Source organism: Pantherophis guttatus, chromosome 2, assembly GCF_059756535.1.
Source record: "Pantherophis guttatus breed Tessera chromosome 2, ASM5975653v1, whole genome shotgun sequence".
NCBI classification, from domain to species: Eukaryota; Metazoa; Chordata; class Lepidosauria; order Squamata; family Colubridae; genus Pantherophis; species Pantherophis guttatus.
The window spans coordinates 123,248,116-123,272,153 of NC_142064.1; the positions used below are offsets into that span (position 1 = coordinate 123,248,116).

General features: G+C 42.2%; 1 protein-coding gene across 1 annotated transcript; it reads right to left on the reverse strand.

Annotated features, from left to right (window-relative positions):
• Window positions 1-238: 238 nt before the first annotated feature.
• On the reverse strand, window positions 239-21,938 carry COLGALT1 (collagen beta(1-O)galactosyltransferase 1). Its single transcript, XM_034419380.3, has 12 exons — window positions 21,315-21,938; window positions 19,368-19,478; window positions 18,541-18,658; window positions 16,021-16,155; window positions 14,719-14,923; window positions 13,410-13,529; window positions 10,438-10,514; window positions 9,393-9,499; window positions 7,698-7,830; window positions 5,904-6,031; window positions 4,720-4,926; window positions 239-2,620 (listed from the first exon to the last, which is right to left on the reverse strand). Exons 1-12 carry the CDS (start codon window positions 21,533-21,535, stop codon window positions 2,353-2,355), a joined length of 1,830 nt encoding a protein of 609 aa, XP_034275271.2. The 5' UTR covers window positions 21,536-21,938; the 3' UTR covers window positions 239-2,352.
• Between the last annotated feature and the right edge of the window lie 2,100 nt (window positions 21,939-24,038).

Sequence of the window (24,038 nt, forward strand, 5' to 3'; positions counted from 1 at the left end):
CGTTTTTGTATTCCATCCCTCTTACATTTCTCCTAAATAGCTTCTCTGATGTTTTTCCAAACAGGGCAGGCAGGTGCTGTGATCCTCCATCAGTCATTGAACCATAATCCCCAGCAGTCCTTATGCTGTAATAAGATTCTGCATATTATAATTCTCCACTTCTGCTGATGATGTAGGCTTCCCCCTTCCCCATTACAAAGCACTGTTGAAAATTTACTATAATTATTACCATCACTCGTAAGTTGTTTTTTTTTAATAAATTCTTGGCATCCAATTCTATTGATGTAACTACAAGTATCAAAACAAATTAATCAAAGGCTACTCCAAATATGTATATTAGACCCATGCATCATTCATTGCTGTACCAGCATATGTGCTAAAGAATACTTCGCTTAGAAAACAGAGGCAGGAAAAGATGGGTATGTCATTAAATTCTTCATATCACAAATGGGACCAAGTGAGACATAACTAGAGGACTAGTTATGTGAGAGTTGAGTGAGAATTTCCTCTCAGACATAAATAGCAAGAAGCAATGAGGCACTTAATGTGTGTGTGTGTGTGTGTGTGTGTGTGTGTGTGTGTGTGTGTGTGCAAGTACATGCATACGTATCTTATGAGTAAGTAGGATGTTCAGAAATTTGGGGCCAGAGGCTTGACATATCATGTACAGAATACAGAGGCGAGAAAAACTGGAGAGAAAAAGCTTTATGTGAACTGCAGCACTCACCTGCATGTGAATGCCATGTCTGAGGAGATTTCTCTCAGATGCCTCTGAGCTATAATATCATCTGCATTGTGGGCTGTCCGTCACACAATACTGGCCAACCTTGTGACAAAAATGTTGTTATAGGAAGAGGCACATCCCGTACCACCAAAACCTGGGTGAGGCTTGCTAAGTAAAGCAATCACACCTGCACATGCTGGGGTATCTGTACCATCACCAGAAGCTCAGTCCATGGTGGGAACATCAAAATTGTACCTTGCTTTATCCCACATGGTAAAGGAACAGCCAAACTGCCATAGAGAAAAGAGACAGCTTTCCACCAATTCTGGATCCTGTGGGACTTCTACGTTCAGACAGGCAGGCAGGTACTAGCCAATCAATCAGACATCATGGTAGTAGACAAGGGCCAGAAGGCAGCGGTGGCGACAGATGCAGCAGTGCCAAGTGACAGCAACAGGGAGGAGAAGCTGGAGAAGTACCAGGGCCTGAAGGAGGAACTACAGAGGATATGGAAAGTAAGACCAAAGTGGTCCCAGTAGTGGTAGACGTATTCGTGACCCCTAAGCTTGGAGTGTGGCTCTAACAAATCCCAAGAGCAACATCAGATCTCTCTGTCCAGAAGAGTGCAGTGCTAGGAACAGCTAAGACACTATGTAGAACTCTCAAACTCCCAGGTCTCAGGTCTCAGATTCAGGATTGAGGAAGATACCACCCATAGAGCTGAGAAGGGAATTTTTAATAAACTGTACCAAAAGTCAGACCCCATAGACCAGGGGTATCAAACTGACATTGTCATGGCATCACATGATGTATCATGACTTTTTTTCCCCTTCCCTAAACTGGGTGTGGGTGTGACCAGCACGTGACGCATCCAGCCCAGAGGCCGGGGGTTTGCCACCCCTCTCATAGACAATTTACAACATAAATTATATTAAATATTTGAGTTGGTTACCATTCTCTTCTAAGCACTTACTTATTTGATTCATGACCTTTGAATGTTCCTAAGTATAGTAACATTTTCTCTGAGGGAAAAAAACGGAATAAAACATACTGTGGTTGACTAATAAGGCCTGACTTTTGGTAGCCCACACTTGAGACTTCAACACAACCCAAGGAACCAGGAGAGAGAAAAAAATCAAGATTCTTCCGGAAAGAGATATGAAACTGTCTTTGGAAGAACGTTTATATAAAATTAACCGAAATATTTATACTGCCTTAAACCAAGTGAAATGGTTTTGCCTGACATGGAGCATCATGGCATCGAAACCTGCTTAAGCTGAGCTGCATCTGTTCAACATGTCCCTCTCCCAACATAGAAAATCCAGGTAAAAGGCCTATTATTTAGAGAATAAAACTTCTCAAATGAGTATTGCCAGACTGCCTCTGCCCCACATTTGCACACAGAACAGGAGAGCAGGAGATGGTAGAACTAAGAAGATGGCACCATTTCCATATAGGGTTCCTCAGGTTGTAAAGGACTGAGGCTTTCCATAGGCACTGCCAGGAGGTATGATGCACCCCATCGTTGACATCTGAGAGAATTAACCCATCAACCCTGAGACGAAGAGAAAAGTTTCCCCTTGAGCTGTCTCTCTCCCGGTCCCCCTTCCTCAGGCATCCACGCGAGGTCATAGCTCATCCCGGGCTGTCCTGTCAAGTGAGGACTGGAGTACGTCTGAATTCCTGGCTTCATTCCTCAACTCCTGCTGCTCCTTCATTTTCTGGGACTTGGCCCGGTCCCAGTCTGTTTTGACATTCTCATTGTTCCACACCACGGAGGTCTCTGTGTCGCTGACGTAGCCATCATCCCCTGTATAGTGTGTTGGATAAACCAGCAGGGGCTCCACGGAGAAGGCCAGCAAATTCCGGTTGTCAAAATGTTCCATGTATTCAGTTCTGTTGAATAGGAAATGAAAGTCAGGTCAGAAAAATCTTTTCCGTGGATTTGGGATTGCTACAAGAGTAAGTTAAGAAGCAAGTGTAGAAAACTAAAAAATAAACAAGGTATTTGGGGTGGGGGTGGGGATTGGCTGGAGGGACATGAGTCACAGCCCATATTCATTTCAAATTACAAGGACAGTATTACCCCTCTCCTTTTTGTGTAGAATTATCACGTATCAATCACCTTTCTGTCTAACTTATATGTCAAATCAGTCAGAAAGATATTTCATAAACTGAAGGGGATGAATATCAATGTATACCTTGAAGATTCAATTCGTCCCTCCCAGAGGTGGGTTTCAGCAGGTTCTGACCAGTTCTGGAGAACCAGTAGCAGAAATTTTGAGTAGTTCGGAGAACCGGTAAATACCACCTCTGACTGGCCCCACCCCCATCTATTCTCTGCCTCCTGGGTTTCAGCTGATCGGGAGGAAATAGGGATTTTGCAGTAACCTTCCCCTGGAGCGGGGAGGGAATGGAGATTTTAAAGTATCCTTCCCCTGCTACGTCCACCAAGCCACATCACACCCACCAAGCCACGGCCACAGAACCGGTAGTAAAAAAAATTGAATCGTATCACTGGTCTACAGATCCAGAGAGATAATGTTTACTCCTTTAGGAATTTCTCACCAACATTTAAAGTACTCTACTTGGTGCATGGAAAGTTTGGTTCAGCTTTTCTCTGAAATTACTTAGTAATTAGGACACCCTATGCTCTAGAAAAATCAGGATTTTTCCAAAAGACAAACGTCAGGAGGGAGAGCAAAACTTTATATTTAAAAGCCATCCGATAAAAACCTGAGAGCCAGTATGGTGCACTATTTAAGGTACCAGGATAGAAGAATATGATTTGTAGTCCTATCTTAGACCCAAAGTCAGCTGGGTAATCTTGGGCTAGTCACTTTGTCTCAGCCCTGGAAAGGAGGCTATGGCTAACCACTTCTGAAATCTTGCCAAAACCCCCGCAGGGATTTGGTCAGGCAGTCACCAGGAGTCAGGACAGAAAAAAAAGAATCAATATATATGATATTCTATGTGTCCATTCTCAAACAACACAGTAATCTACCACACACACACACACCCGCCATATAACCAATTCAACTTTTGGGGCTATAAATTCCTTACAATAATGAAGAGAATCTGCATTTTCTAACTGGAATGGACAGCCATATCTACAGCAGTGGCCAAAATTGTGGAAACCTTTTGAGAAAAGTGTATTTTTGAGGATTTGTGGCTAATAACACCACTTTTTTTGAGAGTTTCAAAATAATCATATTCCACTGCTGGAATGGCCTGGGAATAGCCCAGACCTTAATCCAATTGAAAATCTATGGAGCCGACTAAAGAAACTTGTTAGCCAGAAGCAACCCAGCAATAAAACCCAGTTAATAGAAGCAATCATTCAATCTTGGTTTCACATTATAACAGCTGTAGAACTAAAAGACTTGGTTCACTTCATGGGAAGATGTTGTAAGGCCTTAATTCATACTAAAGGTTACCCAACTAAGTATTAACTGACATGGTGATAATTTTTTTATATCTCATTTTTTTCTACGTTTCACTTTTCTTCTTTATATTGTAACTGCTATTCTAATAGCAAATCCTTCATAAAAGTTATTGCATTACATTCTTGATTAAATTATCTGTCCATTGATATATAATTTTATGGTACTATGGTGGTGTTATTAGCTAGTTTTAGAAAATACACTTTTCCCAAAAGGTTTCCACAATTTTGGCCACTACCGTATTTAGGAGCTTCCTCTCCTAAAGCAGGCAGAGCAAGCAGTGATAGGGACCGAATCAAATCATCCGGTCTGTTTTTAAAGAGCCAAAACTGCTATTGACAATGGCTTTTATGCTGCCAAATCTCAGTACAATCCTAGGAGATTCTGGGAGCTGCACAAATAGGGCTAGGAATGCTGATTGCACTGCCCATCCTGTCCTACCAGATGGAAGTCATAGGAGGATATCTTCTAGTTCCATTGTAAGACATACAAAACTTATGCAAACTTCCATAAAGTCCCTGTTTTGTTTTTTGACAAAAAGGCAAGTCTTACACAGGGTGTTTGTTAAACATGACTGGAAGAAACTCATCCACTGGTAACATTTTGGAGAGGGGCTCAGCATCCAGCAGTTTCTTGGCCCCTTGGAGGGAGATGACATAGCCCAGGGTCCAGTAGGAGTAGTCAGCTTCCACCAGATTGCGGATGTGGGGCACAGCTTTCTCTGGATGCTCTACCTGCATGCGCTTCCGACCAATGTAGCTAGAGAGGGATAGAGAGCAAAAACTCAAGAAGAGTAGGCATACCGTACATGAAGTTGTTGGCTTTAAAAGGATAAGTAGATGTCGCCAACAACTGAAAAGTTCCTTTTGGACATTGTCTTGATTGTTGATAAATACAACAGTGGATTTAGGATTTCCTGATAACGCATCAGGAAAAAGGAGCAGTCTGTTTAGAACCAAAGGTGCTTTTTCAAAAGGCAACTGGACTGTCTACCAGAAAGTCCAGCTGCCTCTTGAAAAAGCATCTATGGGACAACCATGACCTGGATGACTGAGAATCTCCATAGACATTTAGTCTGTTTAGAATTTAACTGCCAGACTCTCCTTTCCCTTAAGGTAATTATTAGGTTTGAAATTAATACGGTTTCATTCAAATTTTCATTAATATCATTGCATCTTACACTTTATCCTGTTAATTTTTCACAATAAAATTGTTTCTAGTTTTTATTGCTATTTGACTGTTGTAATGACAGTGTGATCATCATATATGGTGCTACTCTGTAAGCAAAATGTCAGAAAACCAGTTGTCAACCTTATTTTGGTACGATTCCAATTCATGTGTTTTGGGCTGTAATCTACAAAGGGACTCTGAAATTCAACTTGTACAACCCCATATTAGGATTCTTGCTGTTCCCATGTGTGACTGAAACTGCCCTCAATGAGTTTATGCTTTAATTCCAAATTTCAGCTGAAGCCTTCTTAGAAAAAGTGCATTGCTTTGTCCCCACTACGGTTGATTTTAACATTTAAGGTGCCTATTTTAATCATACTCAAGTTCAGCCACCTGCATCCATAAGGTCCCCAGTTCACTCATTCATCCCCCCCCAATGATATAACAGATGAGGTTGTATATTTGCACAAGCAAGGAGAAAAAGAAATTATGTTCTGCGGGGAGGCAAAGGGCCCTACTGCCAAGATTTCCTAGCCAGCAGCAATCTCAGCATGTTTTGCACTCACATTAAATCCCAGTCCAGGCCCTCTTCCTCTAAGTCAAACATGAGGTTCATCATGCGCCGTTTGAAGAAGATCTCAAAGCGTAGGTCGTCCTCAAACACCATAGACTTCTCCAGGCCTCTCTCAACAACCTGTCAAAGCAACAGAATGATGCTTAGCTCCTTTTCTGAGGATTCAATGTACATAACAGAAACATTCTTATCTTGGCTTTCTCAGCAGGTTTAAACCATTCAGCTGCTTCTCCCCCCTCTCCCTTTATTTCCCAATTCAGTTCAATAAATGGGCTTGTCTCACCTCGTTCTGACACCAAAGGTCTTCTGCAGACCCTGTCTGTCAAGAAATTTCGGTTCAGAAGAGCTTTTTCTGTCACGATCCTCTCCCACCCATTTGACCTTCCGAAAGGGTCTTAAAACTAGGCTCTGCCATTAGTTTGGGGCCCTGATGAGGGCACTCAATGCTGAAAGTTATTGGTGTGGTGCAGTAACAGAGAAGATGCCACCTTCGCACTATCTGTGCCCTTAGTTTTAAATATTTATTTAACCAATAAAAGTAATTGTAATTCTTTTTTATATTTATGTTTTTATCGTATTGTAAGCTGCCCAGTTTGGAAAGTGAAGAGGGCAGCATACAAATTTAATAAATACATAAATAAATAAATCAGGGGTCCATAACCAAGTATCCTCCAGGTAGGCAAAATTACATTTCTCTTAATTCCTAGAGCTACTATCTAAAGTTACAAAGCAGCATACCAACTAATTTTATTTTATTTATTCATTAAATTTTTATGCCGCCCATATCCCCTACAAGGGGTTCCTAGGTAGCTTATTTATTTATAAATGGATAAGCTGAAAATTCATACACTGGAATTTGGATACAATGAAAATTGGGGAACATTCAGAATAGGGAAGATTAGGGTACCGTTGCTCACTACATTCATGCATCTTGCAGTTAAAAACATGGGGACTTCTATTTGCCACTGATGGAATAACTTGAGCTGGCCAATAGATGGCAGCCCAAACCAAGAGAAGCAATAAGATTCAGATCCAGTGAATTAGTTCCTGAGTCTTCATGTATTCTTCTTGCTATTTTGGCAGACAGCGAGAAATCCCAACCACAGTTTGGCTTTTCTGCCAAAAAGAGCCAACACCCCAGCAGTGAGAGTACACCATCTGCAAAGGTTCTTTTCGGTGCTTCCAAGCCTGAGCCTGAAACAGCTTCTTCTTCTGTTAGCTTCCCTGCCTCTCTGCTCACTGAAATAGTTGACACAATTTATGTAGAAGACAACCAGAACATCCTAGATTAAAGATATTCAATAGCTCAAATTAAATTCATCCCCTTTTAGGCTGGTCTATGACTGTAACAAATATTTCATCTGATTAAACCCATTCATTGAAATCCTGATCCTCACTCCACAATGCAAAGGGTGGAATTCTGCAAATTGTTTTTGCATCATTTATTCTGTATAATTTCTTTTGCTTTGCTAGGCAATGGAACGATGCCTGGCTCCGATTCCCCAAACTCTGGTGGAATCCTGCACAAGACTCTTATTCTAAGGTTTCTTTTTAAGTACTCAGCAAGCATTGCTACATAGTGGCAGTGACTTAATCATCAAGTCACAGAGTTTTTTAAATGAACAATGGAGATTTGGGGGGAATTGGATATAGAGCTATCCCAAGGCCCCATAGTTCTCACTGAATACCTATGTGTCTGTTTGGAGATGCACAACATACCAAATCCATCTTTAAAAAAAAAGATAATGGTTTCTGGCTTTTACTTTGCAACATAAACACTAGTTACCTCTTTCCAAATTTTATAGTGGCTGAGGAAGCAACCCAATTCTCCCTTTGTGAGTGGACGCCCATGGTATGGGTCCTTGTAACCCGGCAACATCTTGATGCCCATGGCATTCACTTGGCTGTTATTCATTGCCCTGAACCAAAGAGAATAAAAAAAAGAGAAAAGGTGTAATTGTGAGGAGAGGCACTACTTGAGAACTGGATGCAAACTCAGCATAGTTTAAATTTCTACCTCTGGTGCAGACACCTGCTGGCGAAACAGAAGTAATGATTTGCAGGAAAGCAATTTTATCTAGATCAGCCTGGGAATTTTGGAAGGTGTCAAGTTGGAGAAGTCCACATATCTCAACTTCCAATGGAGCAGAAGCTTCCCATCAGTATAGAATTCTTCACCCAAGTAGCTGAATATCAGTGCAAAATTCAGGATAACGCAAAAACGTGTGTGCTATTAACCACCTGAAGATCATTTGCCAACCACCATCTGCTCATGGGTTGGAGCAACAAGCTTCTGATTCTCTCAGTTCAGACAAAGAGAAGACGTTGATGTTCATCAAGTTAGATGTGCCCCAAACGTTTTGCTCTTTATGAACTGTGGCTCAGAAGCCATCACTGATTTAGTGCTTCCAGCAACCCCAGAAAAGCATCTTCCATGGTGAAAACTTCTATAGGGCTCACCTACACCACAAAAAGGAAAGGGATGGTCTTCCTATCTGCTGATTGAGATAAAAGTGAGGGAATCAGCATAAGGTTTTCAATATAAGCAAGCTGGGAATCTTTCCCCTAGATTTGAGCTACCGTATTTTTAGACTATAAGACGCACCGGAGTGTAAGACGCACCAAGATTTAGAAGAGGTAAACAAGAAAAAAAAAGTTTTTGCCCTCCCGGGGCCCCAGGGGCACTCTGCAGGCCTCCCAAACTCTATGTGCATCCAGAGGGCTTGGGAGGCCTGAAGAGTGCTCCTGGGGGTCAAGGAAGGCAAAACTGTAACATGTGGGGGGTTTGGGAGGCCAAAAACAGGCCAGTTTTTTGTGAAAAGGGGCCTGCAGAGGGTTTTGGAGGCCTGCAGAGTGCTCCTGGGGGCTGGGGAGGGCAAAAACGCAATGCATAGGGGGCTTGGGAAGCCAAAAACGGACCCATTTTTTGCAAAAACAGGATGCACAGAGGGTTTGGGAGGCCTGCAAAGTGCTCCTGGGGGCTGGGGAAGGCAAAAACAGCCCCGTTTTTGTGAAAAACAGGCCCGTTTTTGTGAAAAATGGGCCCGTTTTTGGCCTCCCAAACCCCCCATGCATCACGTTTTTGCCCTACCCAGCCCCCAGAAGCACTCTGCAGGCCTTCCAAACCCTCTGCAGGCCCCGTTTTTGCAAAAAACAGGCCTGGTTTGGGTGAAACGGGACATGCGGGGTGGGGTTCCGGGAGGCCAAAAATGGCTGTATTCGGTGTATAAGATGCATCAACATTTCCACCCTCTTTTAGCGGGGAAAAAGTGTGTCTTATTCTTCGAAAAGTACAGTACTTGTTCTAATTGCTTAAAGGTTGCCTGCTCCCATTGAATGTTTGATGTTCTTAGATCATTGAATGATCTAAGAAGCTTCAATCACTGTGTGATTGAACTTTGGCTCCCTATTCTATTCTGGGGACAAAGTCGGCTAAGGCAGCTTTTTGTTCTCCAGCAAGGCTTCATGTGTTGGCACTCACTTCCCATCCACGGCTTCAACAATCTTGCAGTCAATCTCCTGCTCGTAGAGGGCTTTCAACATCCGTTCCCGTCGATCTGTCCGACGTTTGAGATTAATCATGAAAACCTGAGGAAAAGAAAAATGACAACATGGTAAAGAGAACTACAGAGCAAAAGACACCCCGGGCAAAACTAACAATTCAGTAATAATTAGGTAGAGGAATTCCACAGAAATAGGTTTCCTACAACTTTCAGCAGCTCTGGCTGGCACTGGTAAGGGATGCTATGAAAGTCACAGCTTTCTCCTTCCCAATCCAGAAACCTTCCCAATGTAGCAATTTATTTGCAGGTGTCGCTTTTATGCAGAGATCCTCCCCATTCTAGTTCAATGATTATTATTATGTGTTTAGTACAAGTTGCCCAAGTCTAGCAGCAGCCACAATTAGAATCAGCAACATTCGTTAAATGAAGCAGTCACTGAGTGAAATCATAGCTGTGTCTATGATCTTACTTCAGCTTTTCTTTGTTTAGAGATCTTGGTTGTAAGGACAAAGATAGATCATATTTTTCATCTTAACTGTGAGTGGTCACTAAACAAGGCAATCACTAAACAAGGCTAACCATACTGCATCCTAAGAATGACAGACCTATATTAGAGGCATTTTACACAAATATTCCCCAACCTGAGATCTAATTATATAAACTCCAGAATATCTAAAGCAGGGGTCTTCAACCTTAGTGACTTTAAGACTTGTGGACTTCAACTCCCAGAATTCCTCAGCCAGTTTTGCTGGCTGAGGAATTCTGGGAGTTGAATGCCACAAGTCTTAAAGTTGTCAAGGTTGGAGACCCTTGATCCTTGGCCAATTCTATCACAGAGAGATGAATCAAATCCCTACTCCGATCTGGCAACACAGCTCAAAAACATAATATAATGCACAGATATAATTTTAATATATCATGGTTCGGGGAGCTAGGTTAAGCAAATTAAGTTCTACTGATTTGTCTGTCCTAATTATTTATTTATAATTTCTATAAATCGTATCAGAATTCTTTATTTCTTACCTCATCAAATCCCATTTTATCTGGGATTTTGGGAAGCAGAGACAAATACCGAGAAAGTTCCATGGGAGGATTCTTAACTGTAGAGAAAGTCAATACAGTGAGATACATGGTTTCTTCCAAGAAGACATTTGTTTTTAAGGAGAAGCAGCTCCGCCCAGATTCTTGGTCCAATTTTAGGCATAAAGTAAGTAGACCAATTAAATCCTTCTCTATGAATAGCGATGAAGCCAAACAGCCCATGAGGCAAATTCAGATGAGATTTTAAAAAATGGATTTCCTACTTGAAAAGTGAATTTTTAACTTCTTGAAGCTTGGGACTCTACTAGGGCTAGGTTTATGCCAGGACTGTAAACAGAACTTAGATGCCTACAATGAATTAAATTATGTACAAATAAGCAGTTAAATTTTACAGAATGTAAAATACAAGTAACATAAAATTATGTTGATACATTTAAAAAAATCCTGCAATTGGGTAATATTTATTAGGACTAATCAAAATGACACAAAAGTATGTACAAGTGCGTTTCAGACCAAATGTATTCCTATTTTAACTCAACCTTATGTCAGTATTTCATTTTCTCTCTCATTCTGTCCACATTTCTCACTCAAAATGTGGCCGTAATTTCCAGTGTAATTCATAACTGAGTAGAAATTTGAACGTAGGCCTCTTCAATTTAGGCAGGCTTTTAATGTGGACTAGAAACTTTGATGGACTATGACAAGGCTTAGTTTTTCATTTGAAGATATACATTACCAAAAAAGGCTGCCCTCCCATAAAGAGGGAAACCTCAAACTGGATGGAGAATTTGTCCTTAAAGATCATTATCCAAGTGACAAAATACTTTCCTCAGACTGGAGGTTCTCCCATTTCAAAACAGGCTCCTTTAGCACAGACTTTCATACTGTAGATCGCACAATTTTCTCTTCCTTCTCTTCCTTGAGTCAAACTGTTTTCACCCATTATGCTTTTCTCATACCTCCCTCTTCAGTGCCTTCCTACCATGTGAAGTTATAGTTTTATTCAAACCTGCATGAATAAAAATCTATCCAATAATAAAACTGAACATCATCCCTTTGTGGAGATGTAAGGACAAAACAATCAAGATGCATTAAGAAAACTGATTCTTTTCAAAGAAAAGGGTTTGAATACATGCCATTCATTCACTGCATGCTAAATTCTTTCACCTAAAATTAATACAGGTAGTCCCCCACTTACATCTGGTCACCTAGTGAACATTAGAAGTTACAACAGATCTTCCCAAGATTATTTATGACCTGAATTCAAAATTCCAATGGCCACCCTTCCCGGGATCATATGATCACATTTTGGACACCTGGTAACTGGCCTGCATTGATGGCCATTTGGCGTGTCCTGCAGTCATATGACTGGTATTTACCACAGTTTTGGCCAGAAACTGACATTTATTTCCGGTTTCTGGCAAGGACACCTATTACGGACAATGGATTTGTTTAACGACCACAGCATTCACTTTACACCCATTAGATTCGTTTCATGACTGCCACAAAAATTGGTGCAGTCACATGGTGGCCCATTTAATGACTAGAATGACTTCCTCTGTAATTTGGATTCAATTATGGTTGTGAATTGGAAACTAATATTGCAGTTTATTTATAAGCACAATAATAAAAAAAGCCTCTACATATTTACATACAGAGACAATGGAACATGAAAAGCAACCTCCACTGATTGTACAATGAAGTCTATTAAGCTACAGAAATGCTCGAAATAAACAAATAGGGGAATGTCCATTTATTAGTTTTGTTTTCCAAAAGGAACAAGTCTTTTAAAAAAATTCCACATCCCAGAGCTTAATTTTTTGCTCTCTGATGGTCTCCCAGGTTACATATGCAGAAAGGCTTGGACATCTGAAAGCTTCCATGTAGCCTCACTAAATACATATATTTTAGAACAGGGGTCTCCAATCTTGGCAACTTTACGACTTGTGGACATCAACTCCCAGAATTCCTCAGCTAGCCAAGCTGGCTGAGGAATTCTGGGAGTTGAAGTCCACAAGTCTTAAAGTTGCCAAGATTGGAGACCCCTGTTTTAGAAAAAATCCTTTGAATAGACTATAGAGGGGGCAATATTTGGCATACTGAAGCATCCTTTCAGTTCACAAAACAAACAAGTTCTCAATGAAAGGTGATTGTCCTTTGAGCTAGGTCCTCTTCCACATTGACTGTATTTTCTCAAGTGGTGGCAAATTCCCCTTTAAGGGCAGTTGAATTTTATAAAAGGACCGTTGTGGAGCCAAGGACATACAAAGAATGACTGTGAGACATCCCCACAAGGAAAATTCAACCAACTCCTTCAGACAGCCAAGATGGTGGGTTGTCTCAGAGGCCTCCCTGGCAACAGAGGACATTCCTAGGATAGATCCAGACTGTCCAATGGCTGCCATGCTCTCTGGCCTGTAGATCTGCCAACTGGAGGTGGAGGAGGGACGGAATTGGCCCTTTACAGAAAAAGCTTGCCAAGCCCTTATCTAACCCATTGCATTCTTCCACTGATAAGCAGTAGAATTATACAAAACAGGAAAAATGGAAATCTTATTGGTCATATAAGCATGAATAAACAACTCAGCTTTAATAACAACAAACCTGAACTGCAGCAATGCCAGATTCTTATTCCTTGATCTTTGCTCCGTGGCCATGTGGCATTTTCTAGAACAGAAGTGGGAAACCATGGCCCCTTTATGACCTGTGGATCATGCTGGCTCAAGAATTCTGGGAGTTGAAGTCCACAGGTCATAAAAGGGCCATTGTTCCCTACCCCTAGTTCTAGAAGAACCAAGTGGTGATATCACAGTAGGGCTAGCTATCTTGCTCTTCTCTAGATGAAGCTTCATAACTACCTTTGTGTTGTGGAAAGGTGATGCTTCATAAAGGATCTGATTTCCTTAACTGCAATTTCCCCCTTTAGGTAAACTACTATTTTACAGCACACTCACCCATGACCTCCAGCTGCACATGCATGAAGCTCTCAATTTCATCACGCAGGGTACCGTGAGATCGTAGTGGCACCGGGAGAAAGCCATATTCTTCTTTGTTGCACACGTACATCTGAACTTCTAAACAAATTGGGAAGGGTGGAAGAGTGAATGCACAAAAGCAGATGACACGAGGCAATACAAAATCCCTATGCTCTTTCCCTTGGCAGGACTGATCAACATCATCTTTCATCTCTATTTAATAAACTCGGGCAAATGATTTAAAGTTATACCCACCACACATAAAAAAAACCAACCCTCACTCGGATTTAGGTGGGTAGCCAATTAAACCCAAATACAGAAGCTACCATATTTCCCCGAAAATAAGACTAGGTCTTATATTATTTTTTGCTCCAAAAGATGCATTAGGTCTTATTTTCCGGTTAGGTCTTATTTTCAGGGAAATATGGTAGTTGAATAGAGAACCAGAACTGTTAAGGCTGGACATGAGACGCCATTCTGCAGGAGGTCATCATGCAAGTGCATGAGGGGGAAAAATCAGCTTGAAAATCTGTTTGTTTGGGGACTTTTAGCATGTCAAACAGAGAACCCCACTGACACTGAGGTGTGAAGATTATAGTTTTTAACATTTATTTTTTTTAAATTGCATTTGCAGATTCCCAATCAGCTTGGATTGATAGATATTTTTTAGAGGTTGTCCTAAACTGAATTGAGTGAAGCAGCAAATTAAGTTTATCCATGCTGCTCTCCACTATGCATTCTTTGCCCTTGCTGTTGCCACTCAGGTCTCACACCATTACAGCTCTCTCTCTCACATGCATACCTTCATCCAGCTAAAGCCAAAAGGGTAACTGAGAAAACATAAAGATGTTTTGGCAACTGCGTTTCCTTTCTCTTAGAAGGAGACCTGCAAGGTTTTAGATCCCAAAGCAAGACAAATTAAAGCCATCACTTGCCAGAATCCTGCTGTTTACAAGTGGGAGAGAATAGCCCCAAACAGCTGAACCATTTCTCCTATGACAGCCTTCCACAAGCTGAAGGAGGATGAGAGTTGTGACACCCCAAGAGAATTGGGGAAGACTGACCAGTTGCAAATGGACAAGATTGAGGCTGAGAAGCCAATTTAGCTTGGGATGACACTCATACGCAAAAAGCTCTGTAAGGCAGCCCTCCCAATCAAAGAGATGATTTGTCCTAACAAACAATGTCTCTGGCTTAGCTCCTGAAAAAGGGGAGATGCTTGTTCAGTAGATTGACCAACAGGGTTGGTGGTGTCCTCTTGACCAAGGAAAGGCAGCATTTTGCTCACCAGCCTGTCTGCAGGCAAAGGCAAAGACGATGATATCATCAAAAGCCCAGGTGTAATCTGGGTGGGGAGGGTAGAAAACAAGGTTTTGCGAGGCCTCTTTCTGTAGGTTGATGAGGAAGGTAGAGTGCACCATGGGTACAGCAAAGCAACCACGGCGATCCCGCTTCCGGATGGGGATGTAAGCAGGGGTGCGCTTATAATAGCCCTAAGAGGAGAAGGAAAAATTCCAGGTGAGTTTTGCTGCAAAGAAACAAATGGGGACCCTAGCCTAGGACAACTTAACAACTCTTGTAACAGCGACAACTGGAAAAGAAATGCAAAGCCTCATCATAAATGTAAATAAATAATATTTTAACACTATAATCTTAAGAATACGTAATTCAGGACATCTGCCAGCATAGGAAGAATCCACAGGCCAAGGTAGGCTATGGGATGATAATGTTCCAAAGCTATCTGGTTAACTATCATTTCTAAGCATCTCACAACCCAGGGCTATGTCAGGAAAAGGAGAATCTGCTGTGATTCCTGGTTTCATTCTAGAGTGGCTTACTGTCCTTGAGGCATCACTGAGGTCCATATGAGCAAGGATGGTGGGGTTTATCTGGTACCAATTGTCCGCAAATTACTTTGCAATGAGGCAGCACAATCAATCCTGCAAGGTCTCCTAGCATGGAAAATTACACCCTTGTCTAGTGTTTTACATGCTTGCAGCTGACATGGAGAATTCAGAATACGTTAGGGCTGTTAGGGCCTTTTGCCAATTCTGCTTCCCTATTAGATGAGCTGTTAGTCTCTTGAGTAGCAACGGAGTCCTTAGGACTTACTGGAACTGGTGGAGTTGGACATTCATGGATGGCAGATCTATCAAGGAGAATTAATCTTTGAAAATTCATTGTTATCTCCAGACTGGGGACAGCATGCCTTCATAGACCATATGCGGGGGAAACACAACAAGAGAATGCTACAACTCCAGGTCTGGCTTGAAATAGCTCAGAGGTATTTGGCTAGCCACTAGGAGAAACAAAATACTGGATTAAGAGGACCCAGCAAAGCTGCTCTTGTGTTTCCATCCAAGGGTCATCCTGAGGAATCCCTGGTAGTCATGAAAGCCACAGGTGAGTCCAAATAGGTAACTGAAGGAACTCTAGTCAGTGAGCATTGGCTTGACCTTGTATTTTGTTGGAGAAAAGGAGAACACAATCTGATTAGGTCTACATTGCCATCATTAGCTGTGGCCTCAGCTGCCAAAAAAAAAAAAAAAAGAAGACTTAGAATTCGGCCATAGCTTCTATATATGCATACCTGTGATGTCATCCCGCACCAGAAGTTTGAATAGGCTGCTCGCGAGTCCAGCATTGGTGCCACGATAGTCTTGTTCTCTGCTATCAAAAGGCCCAGGGTGTCGGGATTTGTTAATAGATTGTCTGCATCCACAAACTGCATATCGGAGCATTAAAAAAGAAAGCAAAGTGAATTTGACATCAGCGATTTCTACTGACGGTTACGAGTTTCTGTAATGACTGGTCAGTATGCAATCTTAACTGATCAAGTACAGATTAAGTAAGTAAGATATTGATCTAAGAGCAGGGAGAATCAGGTGAAATCTATCCTTAGTCACCATGTGTTAAACATACACCGAACTGGTCTTGAACCATAATAAAGATACTACTGCTATTACCACTACTATTACATTCCTGTGGACCAGTCACTTTTCTCAGACCAAGCTACCTCATGCATAGCTTTTCATTAGGCAGTATGGAAACAAAGGGTTACAAATGCACAGAAGGATCTCTCTCTTCAAATGTGGAGTAACAGAAATACATGATTATGTTGCAGTTCAGCTGTAGGGGATACCCTGCACAGCCTGTACATAAATCTCAGACAATGAAAAATCAATCAAGGATGACGCAATGTAACCAGAGCCCTGGTTCTGCTTCCAGAAGCTCAGTCGCAATGTGCACAATGGGAGTTCTATCAAAATAAACCTGCCAGTGTGAGTTCTACACAAAAAAACCCTCAAAGAAACCTGCCAGCAGATCCAGATACAATTACTGTAGGTACTACTGCTTTTCACTCATTGGCAGAGAAAACATAATCTGTATTTAGCCTCAGTGAGAAAGATCCATTTATGCAAGTTATCCGCTGCCAACATTTCTGGGCTGGAGACCAAGTCTTCATTCCAGAACGGAAGTATCAGTCATGACCAGCCAAGAAGCCGACCCCATCAAGGCCAGCTGTTCTACTGGCTCCCCCTATACTCTGAAATTTCAGGGCAGCTGCTCTTGTTGGGAAAGACAACACAGAAAAGGAATGGGAGGTGGGAGGGGAGGGGAAGGGAGAACACACAATGGACAGGCTAAGGAACCTCAATTGCATTCACAGACCATGAAGTGTCAGACCCAGCCAGTTTCAGAAAGTAATATCCAAACCAAAGGAAAAACATTCAGCCTTCAGCCCTGAGTGATATTAAATTCCGTATATTGTGAAAGTTAATACCGCCCAATACATGCACTTGTCATACTCTACATCTGATAGTTTTCTTTCACATGATTTTGATGTTATTTCAGAAAACATCAAATGGGCAAAAGGAATGAAGTTGTAAAAAGCACCATGAACATAGAGGGACGATGACTAACGAACATTAAAAAGAGACGACAGGAGGTTTTAAATTTTATTCCCATCTTCCACCCTCAGGCATTTTCTATCTCCTTCACTCTCTTTTTTTTTTCTGCATGGCAAAAAAAAAAAAAAATGAGCATCCTGGTGATACTTGAGAAACACCTGGATGAATTTGGCTTCTCGGCCAGTTAAAGAAAACAGGTAAAACACAATACAAAATAGAAGATGGATTTCAAAAATATCCACTCTGTTCCAAGCAAATGTATTTATTCCACTCCAAAGCTAAGATCTCGAATTAGTTAGGAAAACTAGAGTCCTTCAATTATTTTGGATAATAATTCTTATAGTCCCTTACTGCTGGCCATAGTATTTGCAGCTAATAAGAGCTAAGTCCAAAATAACTGCAGGCTACTAGTTCCTTCCCCCAACTTAAGCAGAAATTCAAGATGCAATAGATTGAGTACCCAGCTCCTAACAAATCTCTTTCTCAGTTGCCATGTCTTCTCTTCTTTAACTAGGGTCACATCAAAGGGTGCTCCTATTTAAAGTGGAAGCAAAGAAGTGTGTGAACGCATATGTGTAACACATACAGTCGTATTACTGAGAACTGCAAATTGGCAAGCATCATCATGGGAAGCAGACCCAGGAGGAAGGACTTGACAAAACCTTTGCCTCTGACAAAACCCACATGCAAAAAGCAACAAAACGCACTCTGGCACCAGAAACTATTTTGGACCTTACACAAAATGAAACAGCTACGCAACACCCCACCCCACCCCACCCCACACACATATACATCTGACTCAAGGGCTGGGTTTACACGCTGAGCCCAAATTAGGATTCTTTGTGGCTCAGTGAGTTGTGCAAGCCCAACCTTATTGGCATGATGCAATGACCCTAGTACTTACTTACAGCTTAATATCTGACAAGCAGTGGGCAGAATCTAAGCAGATAATGTAACGGAATGAACTGTAAAAATTTACGCATTATTTTAAATGTGGACAGGTCCCAGTGCCAAATAGGGACAGTCCGGAATCTCTGAGCCTCTCAGCAATCACCTAGCTGAGCAGAGGATCAAATACAGGATTATACAAACCCCAGGCCTACAACACAACCTGTGCTAATGATCCCAGAAAGACAATAATCCAAACTGATCAATGCACTCAGTCCTGCCACTAAGCTTCCTTTCTGAACTTTCCTTACCAGGATGTAGTCAGCCCAAATGTCTCGGGCAGACTGCAAAGCTGCTTGTCGGAGCTTCATAACATAGTCATAGCGTGAATTGGACCAGTCCTTGGGACCTTCTTCATCTGGGTAGAACCTGCAAGGAACAATGAAGTTTGGGGCTTTGGATGCATACGGAAGATGTACATTTATGTGTACTTTTTAAAGTTATGCTTTTAGCTCTCATGGCCACATATTCACTTAAAAAAACTAGTAAGAACACCTGCTGAAATCTGAGCAATGAAAAGAATAGTTTAGGACAATTGGCAATAGCAAATTTGACTATTAAAATACATTAAGCAAAAGAACACAAATTATAGGTATATGTGCAAAATAAAATGACCAAGATACATACTAAATCACTTAATGTATTTCTACAATGAGTTTTTGTGGTGAAAATGCAATTACTTGGCATTCAGATGTGCTTCAGTGTAAGGAGCCTTTCCCAAATAATCCCATGGAATTTGGCCACTCTCTTCAATTCACTCACTGCTATACACCGAATAGTTTTTGGATGGGATGGGCTACTGGTAATCTCTGGTTTAAAATCTTGTATTCCTTGTCCACAGGTCCCTCAGTGTAAAAAGGTGCTAATCCCAATCTGACTGATGTACACAATGTTGCCATTTCTCTTTTTGCAGGTTATCCATTCCAACAAGGCTATTGAAACTCTAACACATTTGCAGTTATTTCCGTTTCTCCTTCAGAACTACCATAGTTCCATTTTGAAATCCACCCTCCATTTTCTTTTTGCCTTCCCTGCATGCTAAGAGGCCAATTCCTGTGCCATCCACCCCCAAGCTCACCTGGGATGATCCATCGGCCGCCACTCCACTGAGTGATACATGCTCTGAACGTTCATGAGCCATTCCCGAAGCACTGCGGTTGTGTTATCCACGTTGTGATCCGTTGCCACCCTAAGGAAAGAGGTTTTGAAAGATGAGATACCATCCTGCACTGAGCAGTTTTGCAACTTACATCAACTGCCAAGGAGAAGCTTATTTTTTCCCCCTCCCATCTCCATGAGGGTCAGATTTAATATCCGATTTGCTTTATGCGATTCTGAGCATCGGATGTAGTCTGGAGGGCATGCCTAACTTCGCTTTGAACACAGTCAGGCATGTAGCATCCGTTGGCAACACTTCTCTGAGATCATGTAGCATCTGCAAAGGTCAGCCATACAGTCCCAGGAAAAGATGTACAGATAGTCCTCGACTTATGACCACAAATAAGCCCTTGATGCTAAGTGAGTTTTATGACTTTTCTTGCTAGAGTTGTGAATTACCGCAATTAAATTAGCAAAACAGTTGTTAAGTAAATCTGCCTTTCCCATTGAATTTGCTTGTCAGAAGGTTGCAAATGTCACCGCTGGACACTGCAACCGTCATAAATATGAACAAGGCATCCCAATTTTGATCACATGACCAAAGGGATGCTGCAACGGTCGTAAGTCTGAAAAATGGTCATAAGTCACTTTTTTCAGTGATGATGTTAACTTTGAATGGTCACTAAATGAACTGTTGTAAATCCTGTACTACCTGTACAGGAAAAACAGACAGACATGGTCTGACTACCGTATTTCCCCAAAAATAAGATCCTGTCTTACATTTTTTTGAACCCTGAAATAAGCACTTGGCCTTATTGCTGTGCGCTCACAAGCCCGATTGGGCTTATTATCAGGGGATGTCTTATTTTGGGGGAAACAGGGTAGAAAGACAGGAGATACAATAAGGGAAGGAATTAGATTCATGCTACTCTTTAAAGCCATTCCTGGAGACTAGATGTGTCTCTCTAGGGCAAGGGTGTCAAACGCTATTTCATTGAGGGCCACATCAGGGTTGTGTCCTTCACTGTTTCCAGGGCAGCCCCGCAGGCCAGATCTAAGCACCCCACGGGCCTGATCTGACCCCCGCGCCTTGGGTTTGACACCCCTGCTCTAGGGGAACTGCTGTTTTGCAGGCTTATTTTTAAGCCTTTCAAATCAGCCGTCTCACCGCTCAACAAACTCTGAAGAAAATGCATTTCTACCTGTCTTTACTGACACACCTTAGACACGTGGGGGTCCTTATTGTTCTCTGAGCTTGCTTGTTTTCTGGCAGACTTTTCATCACCCAAACTAAGTAACATCATGGCTGTTAGCTCATCAACCCTGAGCTACCAATGTTCTCTTTTATTAGTATCAGACAAGGAATAATGAACTGAAAGTGATCAAGGAGAGATTCAACCTAGAAATAAGGAGGAATTTTCTGACGGCGAGAACAATCAACCAATGGAACAGAAGTTGCCTTCAGAGGTTGTGGGAGCTTCATCACTGGAAGCTTTCAAGAAGAGACTGGACTGCCATCGGTCTGAAATGATGTAGGGTCTCCTGCTTGGGTGGGCAAAGGGGTTGGACTAGATGACCTGCATTGTAGGTCCTACAAGGTCCCTTCCAACTCTGTTATAGCTTGGACCTGCATTCCTGAGGGAGGCCAGCTTCAGAGAGGCAAGTCTAGAGGATCTACTGATGTTAAACTAGTGCTCTAGGGTCTCGCCAGCGAGCAAATCTTTCTGGCCCCAAGTGGATCGCCGCGATCCAAGGGAAGAGAGAGCTGGAAAGGCTACACGTGGAAGGTAACGTCATCTGCAACCTCGGGAGAATTCCAGGCAAGGGTGGAAGCCGCCACCCCCTCCAACCCTCACCCTCCTTCCCCCACCAAAGCGCAGCCTTCTGGCGCCGAGGCATTGGGCGAGCCACTCACTCGCTCACTCACCAGAGCGCGATGCGGTCCTTGGGATAGCGGAGCCTCTCCAGGCAGCCCAGCGTCGCCGGCAGCGAGTGAGCCGCGTTGCGAGCGAGCAGGGCCAGGAGGACGCGCGGAGGCCGCATCGGGGATTCGGGCACCCAGCGCTCCTCCGGGAAGTAAGCGCCCGACCGGCGGGCGCTCCATGTCGCCAGCGCCAGGAGACAGAAGCAGAGCCACCGGGGCTTCATTGCCGCCGCCGCCGCCGCTCCCTCGCCTGCCCTCCGACAGGAAACACGGCCTTAAAGGGGCAGAGGAGAAACTCCTCCCAATCCTGCCCTCCGACAGAAACGTGGAAGGAAAGGCTTTGCCGAGGGCGGTGGGCAGATCCTCTGAGGAGGAGTTTTGTTCGGCCCGAAGCGGTTCTTCCAGCTTTCTCGTCTCTCCTTGTTGGCTTCTTTCCTCAAAGTCAACCGTGCAGACTTTTTGTTTGAGGCTTTTTTTTGGCTGCAAAAGCCACGCTGGCAGGAAGGGAAGGAAGGAAGGAAGGAAGTCTCGAGTAATTGCCCTGTCTTTAATGAGTTTTAAAAGAGATCGCCTTTAAAAACCACTCAAGTTAGTGGCTTTCAGCATGTCTTGGTCTTGTGAATTTCTGTTTTTTTAGTCACGTGTTATGTGGAGTTCTTTTCAGTTCAAAATCTCCTTTCAATCAGCTTCTACTGGATGGTAGTGTTTTGAAAGATTTATTTATTTATTTGTTTATTTATTTATTTATTTATTTATTTATTTATTAGTTCGATTTATATGCCGCCCTTCTCCGGAGACTCAGGGCGGCTTACAATGCGTTAAGCAATAGCCTTCATACTTTTGTATATACCTGCTTAGTAGGGCTTTCGGGCCCCCCTAAGCGGTGTTCTTTTTTATACAAAGTCATCTTATTGCCCCCACAATCCGGGTCCTCATTTTACCTACCTCGAAAGGATGGAAGGCGGAGTCAACCTTGAGCCTGGTGAGATTTGAACTTGCAGTAATTGCAGGCAGCTGGCAACTAAGTGCTACTTTAACAGCACTTAGTCCAGTGTGCCACCAGGCACAAGGTGGAGAGAAACTTCTATTTTCTTATTGTCCACATTTTTTTTTCTCCCTCCCTGTTCATTTTCTCCACGCCGTACAAGGTTTTGCACACTTGGTAATGTTTTCCCCACAGTCACTTGTTTTCTAAGCACGAGTGTTCCAAATCTTCAAACTTCTTCTCATAAAGAAAGTTCTCCAGCCCGTGATTTAGCCTCCATGATGAATCCTGACATTGTGTTCAAAACAGGTCTCTAGAGGTGCTACAAGACATTACTGAAATAAAGAATGTCTTAAAACATCTTGTGAAGCCTGTTTCTAGGTCCTTCTCAAATCAGGACATTGAACGAGCTTCAGAAGAATTCAGATTGAAAGTTGGTCTGTTTCAGAGTAGTGCCGCTTCAATCTGAATATCTCTTTGAATCAGCCTGATTTGATTCAGCATCAGGTTCAATACTATTTTCTCTGTTTGGTGAAAGCTGTCCCCATTTCAGGAAGCAAATTGTCTTTTTCATCCTCATCCCTTTGGCTGGAAATGTATTTATTTATTCAATTTCTATAGCCACCCATCTCAATTCAATTGACTCTGGAATTGCCAAAAATAAATCTGGGATCCAGTGCATATAAAGATAGGCTCCATCACTGTGATGAGGCATTAATTCACAATTAATATATTTTTGTACATATTGGACTGGTTAATATAGAATATTTAACAACAGATGATCCCCAACTCCAAGAATTGTTTGAATTCTGCAAACATGCTAATGGATTTTGCATCCAAGTCCAGAATCTGGAGAAAGATTCCATTGCTCTAAAATTTTGATGCCAATAGTCTTGTAAAAAACTAACTGAAAAAAATACAGGATTTGAAACTGACCCTCTGCAAATGTGGACCTTGGGTTCTGGCGCATTTAAGATTTCGTCTTGCTTATAAAATCTTTTAATTAAACATTTTTCCGTTTTCCACAACATCTGTATTGTTAGGAACTGTCAGCTAGGCATTTTCAGCCTCTTGATTCATTTCTTGGAATTATTTGGTGGCAGAAACTGCAGCTGCAACCAGCATCCCATAATAAACCCAACCCCAGTTAATCAGGTGGGTAGCAAAGCCATTGAATCAGATATTATGAGCAAAACAAAATCATAGTTGACCTATTTGAACATCTGGAGTTGCGTCAGAACAAATTTGTGTTCCAAGCACACTTTCTCCCAGGGCATTCATAACAATTTCCTTATTCAGCCCCTGGAATGACAATATCCTAGTTATACACATCAAAAGGCTGTCCTGTCCAGTGCCTGTTTTTTTACAGTTTAAAACTCAAAAAGTATTTTGAGGCATAGTGAACTATTTATCTTCAGCTAGTTATCTTATTATATAAAAAGTCTGCTCAGAGGGAAACTACATTCTTAATACTTTGTCCTGCCCGTGTTTAATTAAAAGTAAATATTACACAATTTAAAGTTGCTTTGTTGTAAGTCGAGGACTACTTGTATATGCACTGCATCAGTGGTGGGTTGCCCCTGGTTCGCACCGGTTCTATAGAACCGGTAGTAAAACCAGCGGGAGACTCCACCCACCGACCCCGATGTCAGCAAAACACTTCTGCGCTTGCGCAGAAGAGTGCATGCTGCGAACCGGTAGTAAAGGTAAGTAGAACCCACCCCTGCACTGCATGGAACATA

Bases quoted from the DNA above. Each gene is read 5' to 3' on its own strand.
- COLGALT1 (XM_034419380.3), bottom strand. From the start codon at position 21,535: ATGAAGCCCCGGTGGCTCTGCTTCTGTCTCCTGGCGCTGGCGACATGG. The intron at 18,659-19,367 runs GTGAGCTTGGGG...TGTTCCTTGCAG, and splicing joins CGGCCGATGGATCATCCCAG to GTTCTACCCAGATGAAGAAG. The intron at 2,621-4,719 runs GTAAGACTTGCC...CCTATTCAACAG, and splicing joins ATGTTTAACAAACACCCTGT to AACTGAATACATGGAACATT.